General features: G+C 36.1%; 1 protein-coding gene across 1 annotated transcript in view; it reads right to left on the reverse strand.

Annotated features, from left to right (window-relative positions):
* ADGRV1 (adhesion G protein-coupled receptor V1) overlaps window positions 1-17,776 on the reverse strand; it is a 543,050-nt gene that overhangs the window by 481,789 nt on the left and 43,485 nt on the right. Inside the window, exons 19-20 of the mRNA XM_027100633.1 lie at window positions 16,667-17,410; window positions 13,852-14,225 (exon numbers count right to left, since the gene is read on the reverse strand). Of these exons, the coding sequence (XP_026956434.1) occupies window positions 13,852-14,225; window positions 16,667-17,410 (1,118 nt within the window). The remainder of the gene's footprint in view (window positions 1-13,851; window positions 14,226-16,666; window positions 17,411-17,776) is intronic.

Consider the following 17,776-nt stretch of genomic DNA (forward strand, 5'->3'; position numbering starts at 1 on the left):
ACACACACACACACACACACACACACACACACACACACACACACACACAAGAATATTACTCAGCCATAAAGAAGAATGAAATATTGCCATTTGCAGCAATATGGATGGACCTAGAGATTATCATACTAAGTGAAGGCAGACAAAGAAAAACAAATATTTGCTATCACTTATATGTGGAATTTAAAAAATAATACAAATAAGCTTACTTACAAAACAGAAACAGACTCACAGACATAGAAAACAAACTTATAGTTACCAAAGGGGAAAGTGGGGGAAGGATAAATTAGGACTTTGGGCTTAACAGATACACAGCACTACATGTAAAATAAACAACAAGGATTTACTGTATAGCACAGGAAACTATATTCAATATCTTGTAATAACCTGTAATGGAAAAGAATCTGAAAAAGAATACACATATATATGTGCGTGTGTGTGTATAACTGAATCACTTTGCTGTACACGTGAAACTAACACATTTTAAATCTGGTATTTCATTTCCATTTTCAATTTAAAAACTGGTATTTCCAAACAGCTCATGTAACTCAACAAAAAACAACCCAATCAAAAAATGGGCAGAAGACCTTTACAGACATTTCTCCAAAGAAGGCATACAAATGGCCAGTCGGTACATGAAAAGATGCTCAACATCGCTAATTATTAGAGAAATGAAAATCAAAACTACAATGACGTACCACCTTACACCAGTCAGAATGGCCATCATTAAAAAGTCTACAAATAACAAGTACTGGAGAGGGTGTTGAGAAAAGGGAACCCTCCCACACTATTAGTGGGAATTAGGTTGGTGCAGCCACTATGGAAAACAGTATGGAGGTTCCTCAGAAAACTAAAAATAGAATTACCATATGATCCAGCAATCCCACTCCTGGGCATATACCCAGAGAAAACTCTAATTCAAAAAGATACATGCAGCCCTATGTTCACTGCAGCACTATTCACAATAGCCAAGATATGGAAACAACCTAAGTGTCCATTGAGAGATGAATGGATAAGGAAGATGTGGTACATATATACAATAGAATACTACTCAGTCATAAAAAGAACAAAATAATGCCATCGGCAGCAACGTGGATGCAACTAGGGATTAAGTAAGTCAGAAAGAGAAAGACAAATACCATATGATATCACTTATATGTGGGATCTAAAATACAGCACAAATGAACCTATCTGCAAAACACAGACTCACAGACAGAGATCAGACTTGTGGTTGCCAAGGGGAAGAGGGGGAGGGAGAGGGATGGACTGGGAGTTTGGGGTTAGTAGATGCAAACTACTACATTTAGAATGGATAAACAACAAGGTCCTACAGTATAGCACAGGGAACTATATCCAATCTCCTGGGGTAAACCATAATAGAAAATAGTATTAAAAAAGAATGTATACATGTGTATAACTGAGTCACTTTGCTGTAGAGCAGAGATTGGCATAACATTGTAAAAATGTTATGGTATTTAACATATGGCCTCGTATTTTAAGGCCATATACAAATGGTATATTTTAAGGCCATTACAATAAATTATATTTAAAGACTGGATAAAGCAATGAGGGAAGTAAGTATAGATAGAAAAGGACCAAGTACAATCAGTTCTGCTGTAACACTGGTTTTGAAATGAAACTGTTCCAATGCAACTGATACATCAGGGAGCACTTTGAACATATTTCAAATTTGTTTATGTATAATTTCATCCACAAGAAACATGGTGAACACAGAAAACTGTACCACCTGAAACAAGCCACATGGGAATACACACACACACACACACACACACACACACACACACACACACACACACACACACACACTCCAAACATCTATCAGTTACCTCAGTTCAACGCATGTGTCACCAGCCACATTTATCTGCAGTGAATGTGGCAATGTTCCCTCTGATTTCGAATAAACCTCCTTCCATCACTTCATAGTAGCACGCAAGCTACATTCCTCTGATGCCCACTTCTACAAGCAAACTTAAGGTTTTTTCAAGGTATATGCCATATGTATTATCATACTTAAGAATTAAACACTTATTGTGTAAACCTATTTTTTATTAGGTCCCTACCTTTCTTTTTATATATCACTGACCAAATTTTTGGATAGCGTTCGCCTAACTCATCTTTCCCATAAGTTCTTGTGTTTTTCACTATGCAATTTGGTACAGTGTGGTGATTTTTAGGAACACATCTATCATGTTACGGCAGAATTAACTGTTCTGAAGGTGGGGCCCTCCAACCCTAAGAGGCTGGAGAGAAGAGGAAGCAGCAAAGACACAGGTGCTCCATACAGCAACTAATTTAATTTCCACTTAGACATTTACATCAGCATTTTCATCATAGCTGAATGGTATACAAACACATGTGTGGTGGAAACAGCATGGTTTTAAGGTCAAACAGTCCTGTTTGACTGTTTCACTCCACCACTTACCAAAAGTCCTCTGTCTTAGTGATCTCTTCTTAAAATGAAGATCACAATGTCTCATGGATTTTGGTGGAGGTTAAATAAGTGCTTTACATGGTACCTAGTAAAACAGTAAGTGCTAAACAAATCTTATATTTCTTCCCCTTAAAATACAGACACACAAACACAGTAACAAAAAATGCCACATAAAAACATTTCCTTATTTTATCAAGAAACTTAAATGCTTGCATATTTAAAAAAAGCAAATTCCCATGTATTTAGATTCCTATCAGAGTGGGGAAATATTTGCTCCCTTTTCCCACCCCAAATTTTAATCAGAATGACTATTTTGAATGAGTTAAATTAATAAATCATTAATCCCAACATATGAGTATTCAGCCTTTCCGTTTCAGCAAGAGACATAGATTAATTAGATCCAAAGACACACTAAGGAGTGTGATGTTTTCTTATAGCTTTTTACCAAGTCAATGACATTACCATGCAGCGTACAGGACTAAGCATTTTGCTTGCAGGAATCACATGGGGAAAAGTTATCTAACCACACTTTCATTTAGTAAAGCCTTCATTAAAATCTATCACCTACTATTTTCAGTTTGAAAAAGAAGAGAAAAAGACTATCCATATTCAATACAAATAAGTGCAGACGTGTGGTATATATCAAAATTGCAGAGAAATTTTAATGAATTAATAATTTACACAATAAAGTAAACTCTGTAAAGTTTTAACAAGGGAAGAAGCTTCAACAGCCAAGCATCCATTAAAAAAAATTGACATAGGATGCTTGGTAAAAATCCACCTTGCATACTTATGAATTTACAGAGAAATGACATAATGCATGACATTTGCTTTAAAAATTATTTCAGCCAGAAAATAAGAAACAAGACTGGCAAAAGGCTAATAAATGTTTAAGCTAGGTGATGGGTCACTGGGGTGACTATTCTACTTTTTCTATTATTCTGTACGTATGATATTTTCCATTGTAAAAGATTTTTAAATTTCAGCTTTTTGCCTCCCATCCCATCCCCCAATAGAGATTCTGACTCAGAAATGGGATCTTGATTCAGGAATGGTATCCAGGAAAATGCGTTAGATATTTCCAACCAAGGCCATCCACACACAGCACTTTGGGAAACAGCAGACCAGAGGATGGAATTAGCAATACAAGAAGGGGATTAAGACATGGAGAATAAATAATTAAAAGATCTTTTCCAGTATTAAAATATTCACCTAATTGACTTTATTTATTTATTTACTTATTTATCTATCTTTGGCTGTGTTGGGTCTTCGTTGCTGCGCGCAGGCTTTCTTTAGTTGAGGTGAGCCGGGGCTACTCTGTTGCAGTGTGCGGGCTACTCACTGCAGTGGCTACAACCAAGATTACTCTACCCAGCAAGAATCTCATTCATATTCGATGGAGAAATCAAAAGCTTAACAGACAAGCAAAAACTAAGAAAATTCAGCACCACCAAACCAGCTCTACAACAAATGCTAAAGAAACTTCTCTAAGTGTGAAACACAACAGAAGAAACGGACCTACAAAAACGAACCCAAAACAATTAACAAAACGGTCATAGGAACATACATATCGATAATTACCTTAAACGTGAATGGATTAAATGCTCCCACCAAAAAACACAGGCTCACTGATTGGATACAAAAACAAGACCCATATATATGTGGTCTATAAGACACCCACTTCAAACCTAGGGACACATACAGACTGAAAGTGCGGTGATGGAAAAAGACATTCCATGCAAATGGAATCAAAAGAAAGTTGAAGTAGCAATACTCATACCAGATAAAATAAACTTTAAATAAAGAATGTAACAAGAGGCAAGGAAGGACACTACATAATGATGAAGGGATCAATCCAAGAAGAAGATATAACAATTATAAATATATATGCACCCAAGTAGGAGCACCTCAATACATAAGGCAACTGCTAACAGCTCAAAAAGAAATCAAAAGTAATACAATAATAGTGGGAAAATCAACAGTAATACAATAATAGTGGGGGACTTTAACACCTCACTTAAACCAATGGACACATCATCCAAACAGAAAATTAATAAGGAAACACAAGCTTTAAATGACACAACAGACCAGACAGATTTAATTGATATTTATAGGACATTCCATCCAAAACCAGCAGATTACACTTTCTTCTCAAGTGTGCACGGAACACTCTCCAGGATAGATCACATCTTGGGTCACAAATCAAGCCTCAGTAAATTTAAGAAAATTGAAATCATATCAAGCATCTTATCTGACCACAACACTATGAGATTCAAAATGAATTACAGGGGGGAAAATGTAAAAAACACAAACACGTGGAGGCTAAGCACTACTTACTAAATAACCAAGAGATCACTGAAGAAATCAAAGAGGAAATCAAAAAATACCTAGAGACAAACGACAATGAAAACACGACAATCCAAAACCTATAGGATGCAGCAAAAGCAGTTCTAAGAGGGAAGTTTATAGCTATACAAGCCCACCTCAAGAAACAAGAAAAATCTCAAATAAATAATCTAATCTTACACCTAAAGGAACTAGAGAAAGAAGAACAAACAAAACCCAAAGTTAGCAGAAGGAAAGAAATCAATAAGATCAGAGCAGAAATAAATGAAATAGAAACAAAGAAAACAATAGCAAAGATCAATAAAACTAAAAGCTGGTTCTTTGAGAAGATAAACAAAATTGATAAACCATTAGCCAGACTCATCAAGAAAAAGAGGGAGAGGACTCAAATCAATAAAATTAGAAACGAAAAAGGAGAAGTTACAACAGACACCGCAGAAATACAAAGCATCCTAAGAGACTACTACAAGCAACTCTATGCCAATAAAATGAACAACCTGGAAGAAATGGACAAATTATTAGAAAGGTATAACCTTCCAAGACTGAACCAGGAAGAAATAGAAAATATGAACAGACCAGTCACAAGTAATAAAATTGAAACTGTGATTAAAAAGCTTCCAACAAACAAAAGTCCAGGACCAGATGGCTTCACAGGTGAATTCTTTTAGAGAAGAGCTAACACTCATCTTTCTCAAACTCTTCCAAAAAACTGCAGAGGAAGGAACACTCCCAAACTCATTCTCTGAGGCCACCATCACCCTGATACCAAAACCAGACAAAGATACTAAAAGAAAAGAAAATTACAGGCCAATACCACTGATGAATACAGATGCAAAAATCCTCAACAAAATACTAGCAAACAGAATCCAACAACACATTAAAAGGATCATACACCATGGTCAAGTGGGATTTATCCCAGGCATGCAAGGATTCTTCAATATATGCAAATCAATCAATGTGATACACCATATTAACAAACTGAAGAAGAAAAATCATATGATCATCTCAATAGATGCAGAAAAAGCTTTTGACAAAATTCAACACCCACTCATGATAAAAACTCTCCAGAAGGTGGGCATAGAGAGAACCTACCTCAACATAATAAAGGCCATATATGACAAACCCACAGCAAACATCATCTCAATGGTGAAAACCTGAAAGCATTTCCTCTAAGATCAGGAACAAGACAAGGATGTCCACTCTCACCACTATTACTCAGCATAGTGTTGGAAGGCCTAGCCACGGCAATCAGAGAAGAAAAAGAAATACAAGGAATACAAATTGGAAGAGAAGAAGTAAAACTGTCACTATGTGCAGATGACATGATACTATACATAGAGAATCCTAAAGATGCCACCAGAAAACTACTAGAGCTAATCAATGAATTTGGTAAAGTAGCAGGATACAAAATTAATGCACAGAAAGCTCTTGCATTCCTATACACTAATGATGAAAAATCTGAAAGAGAAATTAAGGAAACATTCCCATTTACCATTGCAACAAAAAGAATAAAATACCTAGGAATAAACCTACCTAGGGAGACAAAAGACCTGTATGCACAAAAGACACTGATGAAAGAAATTGAAGATGATACCAACAGATGGAGAGCTATACCATGTTCTTGGATTGGAAGGATCAATATTATGAAAATGACTATAGTACCCAAAGCAATCTACAGATTCAATGCAATTCTTACCAAATTACCAATGGCATTTTTTACACAAGTAGAACCAAAAATCTTAAAATTTGTATGGTGATACAAAAGACCCCGAATAGCCAAAGCAGTCTTGAGGGAAAAAAGCAGAGCTGGAGGAATCAGATGCCCTGACTTCAGACTATACTACAAAGCTATCCTAATCAAGACAATATGGTACTGACACAAAAACAAAAACACGGATCAATAGAACAAGATAGAAAGCCCAGAGATAAACCCACGCACCTATGGTCAAATAATCTATGACAAAGGAGGCAAGGATATACAATGGAGAAAAGACAGTCTCTTCAATAAGTGGTGCTGGGAAAACTGGACAGCTACATGTAAAAGTATGAAATTAGAACACTCCCTAACACCATACACAAAAATAAACTCAAAATGGATTAGAGACCTTAATGTAAGACTGGACACTATAAAACACTCAGAGGAAAACATAGGAAGAACACTCTATGAAATAAATCACAGCAAGATCTTTTCTGATCCACCTCCTAGAGTAATGGAATAAAAAGAAAAATAAACAAATGGGACCTAATGAAACGTAAAAGCTTTTGCACAGCAAAGGAAACCATAAACAAGACGAAAAGACAACACTCAAAATGGGAGAAAATATTTGCAAACCAATAAACAGACAAAGGATTAATCTCCAAAATATATAAACAGCTCATGCAGCTCAATATTAAAGAAACAACCCAATCAAAAAATAGGCAGAAGACCTAAATAGACATCTCTCCAAAGAAGACATACAGATGGCCAAGAAGCACATGAAAAGTTGCTCAACATCACTAATTATTAGAGCAATGCAAATCAAAACTACAATAAGGTATCACCTCACACCAGTTAGAATGGGCATTATCAGAAAATCTATAAACAACAAATGCTGGAGAGGGTGTGGAGAAAAGGGAACCCTCTTGCACTGTTGGTGGGAATGTAAATTGATACAGCCACTGTGGAGAACAGTACGGAGATTCCTTAAAAAACTAAAAATAGAATTACCATATGACCCAGCAATCTCACTACTGGGCATATACCCAGAGAAAACCATAATTAAAAAAGACACATGCACTCCAATGCTCATTGCAGCACTATTTACAATAGCCAGGTGATGGAAGCAACCTAAATGCCCATCGACAGATGAATGGATAAAGAAGATGTGGTAAATATATACAATGGAATATTACTCAGCCATAAAAAGGAACAAAATTGGGTCATTTGTAGAGACGTGGATGAATCTAGAGACTGTCATGCAGAGTGAAGTAAGTCAGAATGAGAAAAACAAATATTGTATATTAACGCATATATGTGGAACCTAGAAAACTGGTACAGATGAACCGGTTTGCAGGGCAGGAATGGAGACACAGATGTAGGGAACAAATGTATGGACACCAAGGGGGTAAAGCAGTAGGCGGTAGGGGTGGTGGCGTGATGAATTGGGAGATTGGGATTGACATGTATACAATGATGTGTATAAAATGGATGACTAACAAAAACCTGCTGTATAAAAAACTAAAATAAAATTCAAAAAAAACCTAAAAATGTCAAAAAAGAAAAGAAAAAAATGGAAACGGTTTAACTGCTCTATATTTAAAAAGACTGATCAAAAAATTTAAAAGAGTGCTTCCCTGGTGGCGCAGTGATTGAGAATCCACCTACCAAGGCAGGGGACATGGGTTCGTGCCCCGGTCCAGGAAGATCCCACATGCGGCAGAGTGGCTAGGCCCGTGAGCCATGGCTGCTGAGCCTGCGCGTCCAGAGCCTGTGCTCCGCAACGGAAAAAGGAAAAAGGCCGAAAAACCAGAATAAAAAAAAAAAAAAAAAAAAAATTTAAAAGAAATTCACCTAATTGACTTTACTTATGTATTTATTTATTTATTTTTGGCTGTGTTGGGTCTTCGTTGCTGTGCTCAGGCTTTCTCTAGTTGTGGCGAGCCGGGGCTACTCTTTGTTGTGGTGTGTGGGCTTCTCACTGCGGTGGCTTCTCTTTTTGCGGAGCATGGGCTCTAGGCCCGTGGGCTTCAGTAGTTGTGGCTCGCGGGCTCTAGAGTGTAGGCTAAGTGGTTGTGCGCACAGGCTTCATTGCTCTGCGGCATGTGGGATCTTCCCAGACCAGGGCTCAAACCCGTGTCCCCTGTATTGGCAGGCAGATTCTTAACCACTGTGCCACCAGGGAAGCCCCCATCTAATTGACTTTAGAATAATAAATCAAGCAAAAGTACAGGCCAGTATATATGAAGGGGCATAACATCAAGTAATAATCATCCGAACCATCATCACTCAGTTTTTCACAAGAAACAGTAGCAGCCGCTACTGTTTTCTCTTTTGAGTCAGGAACTTGACACATCTTCAGACCATCAGAAAAGTAATTATAAAGGTTAACAATGAGAAGAGTTTTTGAAATACATTTTCCTAGAAAAAATAATATATTATTCCACATGAATTTGGCTTTCTCTATTGAGATAGAAGATTAAAGCTAAACAATTACACATCCAATTAATTTTTTATTTTGTTTCATGCTTGGCTGATGATCTGGGATATCAGATTATATCAATATCACTTATATCTAAAGGAATCTATTCACATAACATAGGGCAGGCACATAAAAACAAACACAGTCCAAGTTAAATAATATTCTCGTTTTTACAAAGATCCTCTCAAAATATCTCTAAATTGATTCTTAAGCCATGAGTTTATAAATATAAAACATAATCCAAATAGTAGTTGTAAAAGTAAAGTAAGACTAGCAAATTCTATGAATCATTAGGAAAAGCAACTCTATAATTATGTGGTATACAAGACTGCAGGACATTAAAAAAACAGTGCGAAAAGAAGGTGGAGAGAAAATAACATTGTTAAGTACGAAGAATAACAAAACACAGGAAGGCAACATGATAATATGACTACTAGGCAATACGTCCAACAAAAATCAGCCATCTGTTCAATACAGAGCCCACTAGGAATCCAAAGAATTATTTGGCATATCCCACCAGGGCTCTAAACTACATTTGTTCATTCTTTCAATTAAATTTATTAAGCACCTGCTATTTGCCAGGACACGGTGTACCTGTTTAGGAGGAAACAAATCACAAAATAATCTCATCTCTTTCAATATGCCAACAAGTAGACTATGTCATATTCCACATATTTTCATTATTTGTTTAAGATCTTATTATGCTTTCATTTTAACCTTAATATTACTTTATGTCATACGAATCTATGAAAAATGTAAAAGCATAACATAATTCAGAGAGAAGTCTTTAAACGATCTCTATCGGCTTCAGCATTTTTGGAGGAATAAGAAAAAAGTTAACTTTTCAATGTCACTGAAACATCACAATGCAGAAGAATCTATGGAAGTGACAGTGGTTTTTATTTCTGAAAATGAAGCAAATAACCATAAAATTTAAACTCAAGATAATTCCAGGTATAAACCACCAGTTCTCAAATATTTTAGTTTCAGGACTCCTGAGCTCTCATAAAAATGACTGAGAACCCCAAGGAGTTTCTTGCTTATGTTGGTGAAATCTGCTGATATTTACCATTTTGTGAATGAAAATTGAAAAAAAATTAAATATTGATATACTAACTCATTTTAAATAGCAATAATAAACTCATGTTAACATAAGCAACGTATTTTATGAAAACTAACTATATTCTCTAAAACAAAAAAATAATGATGGGGGCATTGTTTTTACATTTTTGCAATTCTCTTCAAAGTCTAGCTTAATAGAAGACAGCTAGATTCTCATATCTCCATTTGTAATCAATTTGTCTGTTGCTATTTGTTATTTTGGTTGAAGTATATGAAGACTATCCAGCGTTACATAGATATATAACTGGAAAAGGAAGAGGATTACAATAGTGTTTTCAGACAGCTGTGGGTATTCTTCCTCAATATTACACCAAAATTTGACAAGTGGTAGTTTAGTTGCAATGTGGAATCATACTCTAAGACATTAAAATCCATTGGTCTACCTTGCACTTTAAATCGGTCTTTACCCATGCATGATTTTGTAACAATACACATGGATTATTTGGAGAATATTGGTTCACTGAGTTATACAGATCTTCCAAATGTTGATGTATTTCATTATACAAAATAAGTAAATCACACTTGCTAATATCACTATCAATCTTACCTGAAAAGTCTTTAAGTATTGGGAAACTATCAAGTTCACTTTGGCAGGTAAAATGTCCCAACAACCCTAATTTTTGTTTGAAAGCTCAAATTTTTATCACTGGCAACAAATACTATCAGTTGTTTTCCAGGTAGTCACTGAGTCACTTCATTCATTTCCATGAAAATGCCTGCCAGATACCCAAGTCTGAATAACCAAACTTTGTTGGTCATTTTTCAAGTAAAAATGGTGTTCCACGAAAAGAGCAGCCAGTTCAGCTCACAACTCAGTATCTGAACAAACGCTTTTCTTCACAACTATCATGTTTTGTTAATGTAGCAGAAGTGCTTTATTTGTGCTTCTCATTTCACAATACGGAATGTTAAAAAGGTGGGTATTCAAGGGTAGAAATTTTATCAAATTAATGTTTTGTATTGTTTCATCAAAGATACTCAAGTGAAATATTCACCTTTTAAACTACAGGTGTGTGGTGATAAATAAAACAATGACAACTGGTACAGTTTTGTGCCACTGCCTTGATTCATACAAAGGCACTAGCAGCTAGCAGTTTCGGCAACCGTGGCTTTTGCAGTGCAAATGTCAATAAAATGAAAAAGAGATCATAGCATTTTATAAAATTAGGTTTGACTTTTGTAGAACTCCTGAAAGATCTCAGGAACCGCTAGGGGTCCTTGCGCTACACTTTGAGAATGACTTCAGTAAGCAGTCAATAAATATTGATGACGGTCGTCACGACAAAAATATTTCATATCACTCCTGTCTTCATATCACACCAAGATCAAAGTACGAGTTTTATACTTCAATTCTTAAGACTTTCAAGAATGAAAATTCTGTAATCTTCCTGACAATCAAATTCCAATATCTGATCTTTTAGACACAACACTTTCCCTATATTAACCATCTAAACTTTACTCTTTCCAGTACAGATGTATTCTATTTCTCTCTCAGGTGGGCTTGGAGAATAACCAGTCAAGTTTTCTTTTTCTTTCCAGCGGTTATACAACTATAGATGCTGTGGCTCCTATAAGGAAGTTCTCTTCTGCAATCAAAGGTTGACTGGCCCTGTTCAAATTCTGAAATATCTGAGAACAAAGGTGGAATACCTAGGTGGAACTAAACCAACACCAACACAATCTATCAATGGAAATTGTGAGATAAGCCAGCACTGAAGACTTACTATAATGTCCCAGAAAGACAGAGGAACACTCAAAAACTACTCATTTTAGGCAGGTTTTAAAAACTTATGTATTGTTTCGTTTTGTTTTTCAGTTTGGCTATTTATGCAGCTTAGCTGAATCTGGTTGTGTTTGTTATTTGAACTATGAGCCTTTTCATGTCTTGATATTAAAATACATTCACAAGTTCAACAAAGATTTATTGAGTACCTACTATGTGCCATGCTAGGTCCTAGAGATACAATAATGAACAATAATAAAACTCTTTCACCTTTGTGGTAGAAAGGGATAGCCAATATATAACCAGGCTTATTAATAACATACGGAATTGAAGCGTGTGATCAATGCTACAAAAAAAAAGTAAAACTAGGTGAAGGGATGGAGAGTGACCAGTTAGGCGAAGTGGGAGGATTACTTTAAATTAAAAAGTCTTTACTGAGTAGATGTCTTTGGAGCTGAGACTTGAATGACTAATTCTGAGGATGTGGAATAAGAGTGTTCCAGATTGAAAGGCTAGGAAGTGCTGATGCCCTGAGATTGGAACTGAAACAAGGAAAGTCTGACTGAAACATACTGACCAAAGAGGAGAATTACACAAGAAGTCAGAGCCATAGGCAGGTGCCAGGTCATGAAGTGATATGAAGGGAAGCTGATTTTAGATGGCACAGAATGGTTCTCACAACCAGATGGAAGTCACTTCGTCTTTTTAAAAATAGAGATGATGATATCAAACATACATGGGGGAAAGACAACAGGTTAGAATTCATAAGACATAAGTTCAAATTCCAGTTCTTCCCACTGTATCTTAGAAACAAAAGAAGGCAGGGGGAGAAAATTAGTATTTATTAAATACTAGCAATTGTCACACTTTGAATCAGGTATTTGATCCTATCTCATTTAATTCAACTAGGATTAGTTATTTTCTCAGGTCTCTAAGCTGCCATTTCTAACCCTACAAAGTGGAGAAGGTAATAATTAATATTTGTTGCAGCTACATTATGAATTGTCAGAAAGGTGCATAAAAAACTAACATGTAAAGTTCTTTGACAACTAAGTATCTAAAAGTATTATCATTATAGATAAACGTATTTCTCTTTTAAGTCATAGATTTGTATGACATTTGTCCTCCCTGTCTAGGATATTCTATTTCTGGTATAGAAAAAGAACACTTATTGAAGATCTCTTATGATTGTCACCAAACCAAAGAATAAGAGGGGCAATAAAACACTCCAGAGAGCCAGGCACCCCAATTTGAGCTATTGATACAATGAGCCCTATGACCTAGACATTTTTTTCAAGCTCTACCCATTCATGTTTTTCTTAATTGCTTCAATTTACATATGCACCCCTCTAAACCTACAAGAATCAACTTGCAAAAGGAAAGCCTCTCTTGTTCGTTGGCATCCTTTCATGGACACTGAGCTGTTGCTTCACACAGAACACCTGTGAAGCGGTTTCATAAGATCTCACATTACTGAACAGGAAACCAAGATGATTACGAATCCTTGAAAGCTTGGAAAGGACTGATAAGGGCAGCAAAACTGCCTAATGAATTAAGCTGGCCAAGATGGGTGATAAGAAAGGCATTTACATCCAACATGGAAGAACACTGTAACTACTTAAGAACGTTTCATATGTGGGGAAAAAATCCTCAAAAAATCATATTTTAATAAAGTCTCAATTACAATTATTCATAGAAGCTTTCAATATATATTATTTCATTTACTTACACAGTAGCCAAAACGTAAATTACATGTGGAGTACAATTATGCATTCTGTGAAATGCATTAACTTTAAAGATAATTGCTAAAGTTTCATTTGCTAACTTATTACTACTTCTCTCAGCTTATTAAGCTTCTGATTCAAACTGTGAACTTATAAGAGAAAAGACCTTATAATTTACATTTGCACCGCTGGCTATAGCATACTTCTGGGCCTAGCGTCAATACTCAGGCAATCTTACCAAATGAAAGAAAGCCCACTCCCGAACAAATCCACGAACTAACTCTGAAATTCACCAGACTCACTACTTACCTCTGGTATACAGGCTCCTGTGAAACCAAACAAGCCATTGGCATTGTCACTTTTTTGTATTATCAATCTTGCTGTAGTATTCTCTTCAGAAATGCGAGCTCCTCCACATACAGAGACTAGTTTAAGAATGAATAATTCTTCTCCTTCCTCTTCATTGTCATCTCTTGCAGAAATAATGAATGATTTGTTAGTTTCTCCCTGTCTGAATTCCAGATATCCAGAAACAGGGTGTAAATCACTCTTTGCTGGCATGGCATGAAGTTCGTAAATTTCTTCAAGGGTCAATTTCTGCTCATAGGCCCTCACATCCTGCATCAGACCTGTAAATCTGTCATTGCCATTCACTCCTGCCCCAATTCTCAGTGTTCCTGGACCTGAAATTAGAAATGGGTTTAAATGCTACAAAACCCACAATTATCCTGTCCTAAATTACAAGTGTGATTCAGAAAGTGAAGCGATTTTATTAAAAAGTCTTATTAGGTAAGTAAAGCTTTCACACAACTAGAACACAATTAAATAAAGGCTATCTATTATAATGAAAAATGAATCAGTAAAGTAATCGCTGGGATTTAAGATATTTTGTACCAAAGGATATGTTGTACATGCGTAGGTATGTGTATATACGTATGTATATGTATGTATTTGGATAGACATTTCTTCTGGGAAATCTAAAAATTTCCTTGCACATCTAAGAATGGAATGATTCAATTCAGTCACAATTTTAAAACTTTAGTGTTACTATTCTTTGAGAACTTCAATTCTTGATCTGTTAGAAATTCACCTTGAGCTAAATGAAGTTGTGAAAATTCAGCAAAAGGAGTTTTTGTGGACCAAAAATAACTTTTAATACAAACAACTAATGCAATATATGTAGAAAAAGAAATATTCCTTCCCAGGAACAACATTATATGAGTTTTAAGGACTTTTTCATGATAGTAACAATATGCAGCTCAACTCTTTACTATGCATCAATAATAACCCTTTTTAGGAATTCACCAATTCTTATTACTTTACTTATTGCCTCTCCAATAACTCAACTAAGATATTTATGTAAGATGAGAGTTTGGCAGTGATTTGGGATTGCCTCCATGCCTTCTCCAGAGGTTCTGGACTGACTATATAGTAATGAGAGTGAAATATCTACAATAGACAAAAATACAGATGAACTTCACACACAATACTGAACAAACCCCAGACACTCAAGCGTACGCACTGCTCAATTCTATGTACATAAATTTTAAAAACATTTAAAACTAATCTTATGCTCTTAGAAATGGCAATCGTAGTTGGGCATGGTGATGAGTCAATGACTAGAGAAGAGCCAAAGAGGGCTTCTGGAACACTGTTTCTTGATCTGGGGGCTGGTTACATGGAGTGCTGAAACTGATGAATTTAAAATTTTTTAAAATTCATCTACCTGTACACCTATATACACTTTTGTATATTTTATAATATACATAAAATATCCTATATTTCATTAATAACCTAAAAATATATATATATACCTCTTCAATTTTATTTATAAGTTACAAATTACATAGACAATATAAGTTCCTTGCAGTAAGCTACATAAAGAAACACCAGCTCTTACTTTCCCCAATCTTTCCCATTCTACCACCATGTCATCATGGTGGTTAACATCATGTCAAAAAAATTGATGTTAACATCAATGTTAACAGACATATGTATATATTCACACAATCAAAAGATTAATAATTTGGGCTTCCCTGGTGGCACAGTGGTTGAGAGTCTGCCTGCTGATGCAGGGGACACGGGTTCGTGCCCCGGTCCAGGAAGATCCCACATGCCACGGAGCGGCTAGGCCTGTGAGCCATGGCCGCTGAGCCTGCGTGTCCTGAGCCTGTGCTCCGCAACGGGAGAGGCCACGGCAGTGAGAGGCCCGCGAACCGCAAAAAAAAAAAAAAGATTAATAATTTAATGCCACAGATTGTTGTAAGCATGGTTCTACAGGCTGAAATCAGTAGTGTGTGTATGTTATTCTTTTGCCCATCTTTTTTCCTACTAGGAAAGAAAAAATACAATCATATTTAATGCAGGAGGTTCAGAAGGAAAATATTCTGTTAAGATATAACCATATAAGCTCTGCTCTACTTTCCTACTAAATAAAAAAACAGAATCAAATTGTAGGATAGAGGGGCTGGGAGGGAACTGGTGATTATAACAGAAATAACTGATATTTGTACATAGACATGCACACAAGTGTGTTTCTCAAGGAAACAGCACATAATTCAGCTTAAAGATAAGGATTCTCTCTCTTTAAAGCACACCATAGAATTCATCAATTTAACTCCTGATACTATAAACCCCTGTAATTGCTGGATTGTTCAATATGATTTTCTTTTAATTTCTCTTTAACCTTATCTCCACCACCCTTTACCTCCAGAACACTGAGCTGACAGCAGTTCTCCAGATACAATACTCTGCTTCACACTTCTACACCTTTGTTCTCTTTTCTACCTGGAATTATCACACCCATCCCTCCTACTATCACAAAAGGAATTTTTTTCTTTCTTCCTTATTAATTTTTTCTTTCTTCCTACAATGTGTTGAAGTGATCTGTTTGCACACCTCTCTCCCAGAGCCTATTTCAGGTACTTTAAGGGCAGAGACTCTGCCTGATTCATTTCTGCAACACTCAGCACAGAACTTATGGTCTTGGTAGACATGTAGCTTTATTTAAAAAAATAAACCAATAATACATGAGCAGATTTTTAAATACCCACTAGCCTTTTTAAGAAGTCAAAATTTTTAAAAACTCAAAATTCAGGGTCCTAATTGTAAAGATAACACTCACCATCAGTAATGGCTTCTCCTTTTAGACTCTTGATTCCTCTGGGCATTGCATTTCCATCAAGGTAGAATTCAATTATACCATCATCGAGGATAATTAGAAGATGCAGCCAAACATTTTCTTCTAAGTATTTCATGACTGTCGTCTTGGCAATATATGTAGCATCGGAACCCAGAGTTTTGTAATGAAGGGAAAGTGTCACATGGGATTCATCTGTTTGAATTTTTACCCCATAGTAGATGCTTCCGTTACCATCATCCTTTGCTATAACAAATCCATTCGTATTGGCATTGGGCATTACCCAAGCTGAAAATGTAAAGTTGGCAATTGAGTTGTTCCTTGAGGGATGGTATTTTGGATTAACAGTTCCAAATGCACCCTCTAGTCCACTGAAGTACAAAGCATCTGTTCCACTATGGTGACGCCTCATGTGCGGTTGTGAATGCACAGTGCTGGGAAAAATTCCAGCCAGCAAAAAATCTATCATTGGAGGCAAACCAGCAGTGAACTCACTAGACAGTATTTCCCAGCCTACTCGTACATCACAGAAGACACCCTGCTGCCTCAGAACAGTAAAGTTGGTGATATAGGACATATCATCTTCTGAGAGGACATCTTCTGCCACTTCTCTCTCTAGGCACTCTGGATCAAAGATAAAAACTCCAAAGGGATCATCATTGAATGGAATCATTACTGTCACTTGGAGGTTGGTTCCTGCTAGTTGGCCCCCAGGACCTGGGGACCCACCTGTAATAAGATAATTTATAAGGAATGAAAAACCAGAATTGGGAGTACTTTCTAGTACAAGATGAAGACAAAAAGAATTTGTTTAGCAAACTTCTCATTAAGTAATTTACTTGTTAATCAATGAACAATAGTGTCACCATATGGCCTTCACCACATTTTCAAGGGTATTCTGGTTCAGTATTTCATTAACAACCAGTTGAGCCTGAAAAGAGGATACTAACTAAAAAGGTTTAATTTCCATGCTTAAAACCAAAAGTGATGGGAAAATTGATTATTTAAATTATGGTATGAAGACCAACTTTAAGCTACCATGAATCTGTACTTCCTAACTACCATTAATGTTTTGTTTGAGATACTGTATTTGGT

The sequence above is a fragment of the Aethalodelphis obliquidens genome, unplaced genomic scaffold, assembly GCF_003676395.1.
Source record: "Aethalodelphis obliquidens isolate GAN/ISIS:26980383/991018 unplaced genomic scaffold, ASM367639v1 scaffold4, whole genome shotgun sequence".
In the NCBI taxonomy this organism is placed as follows: Eukaryota; Metazoa; Chordata; class Mammalia; order Artiodactyla; family Delphinidae; genus Aethalodelphis; species Aethalodelphis obliquidens.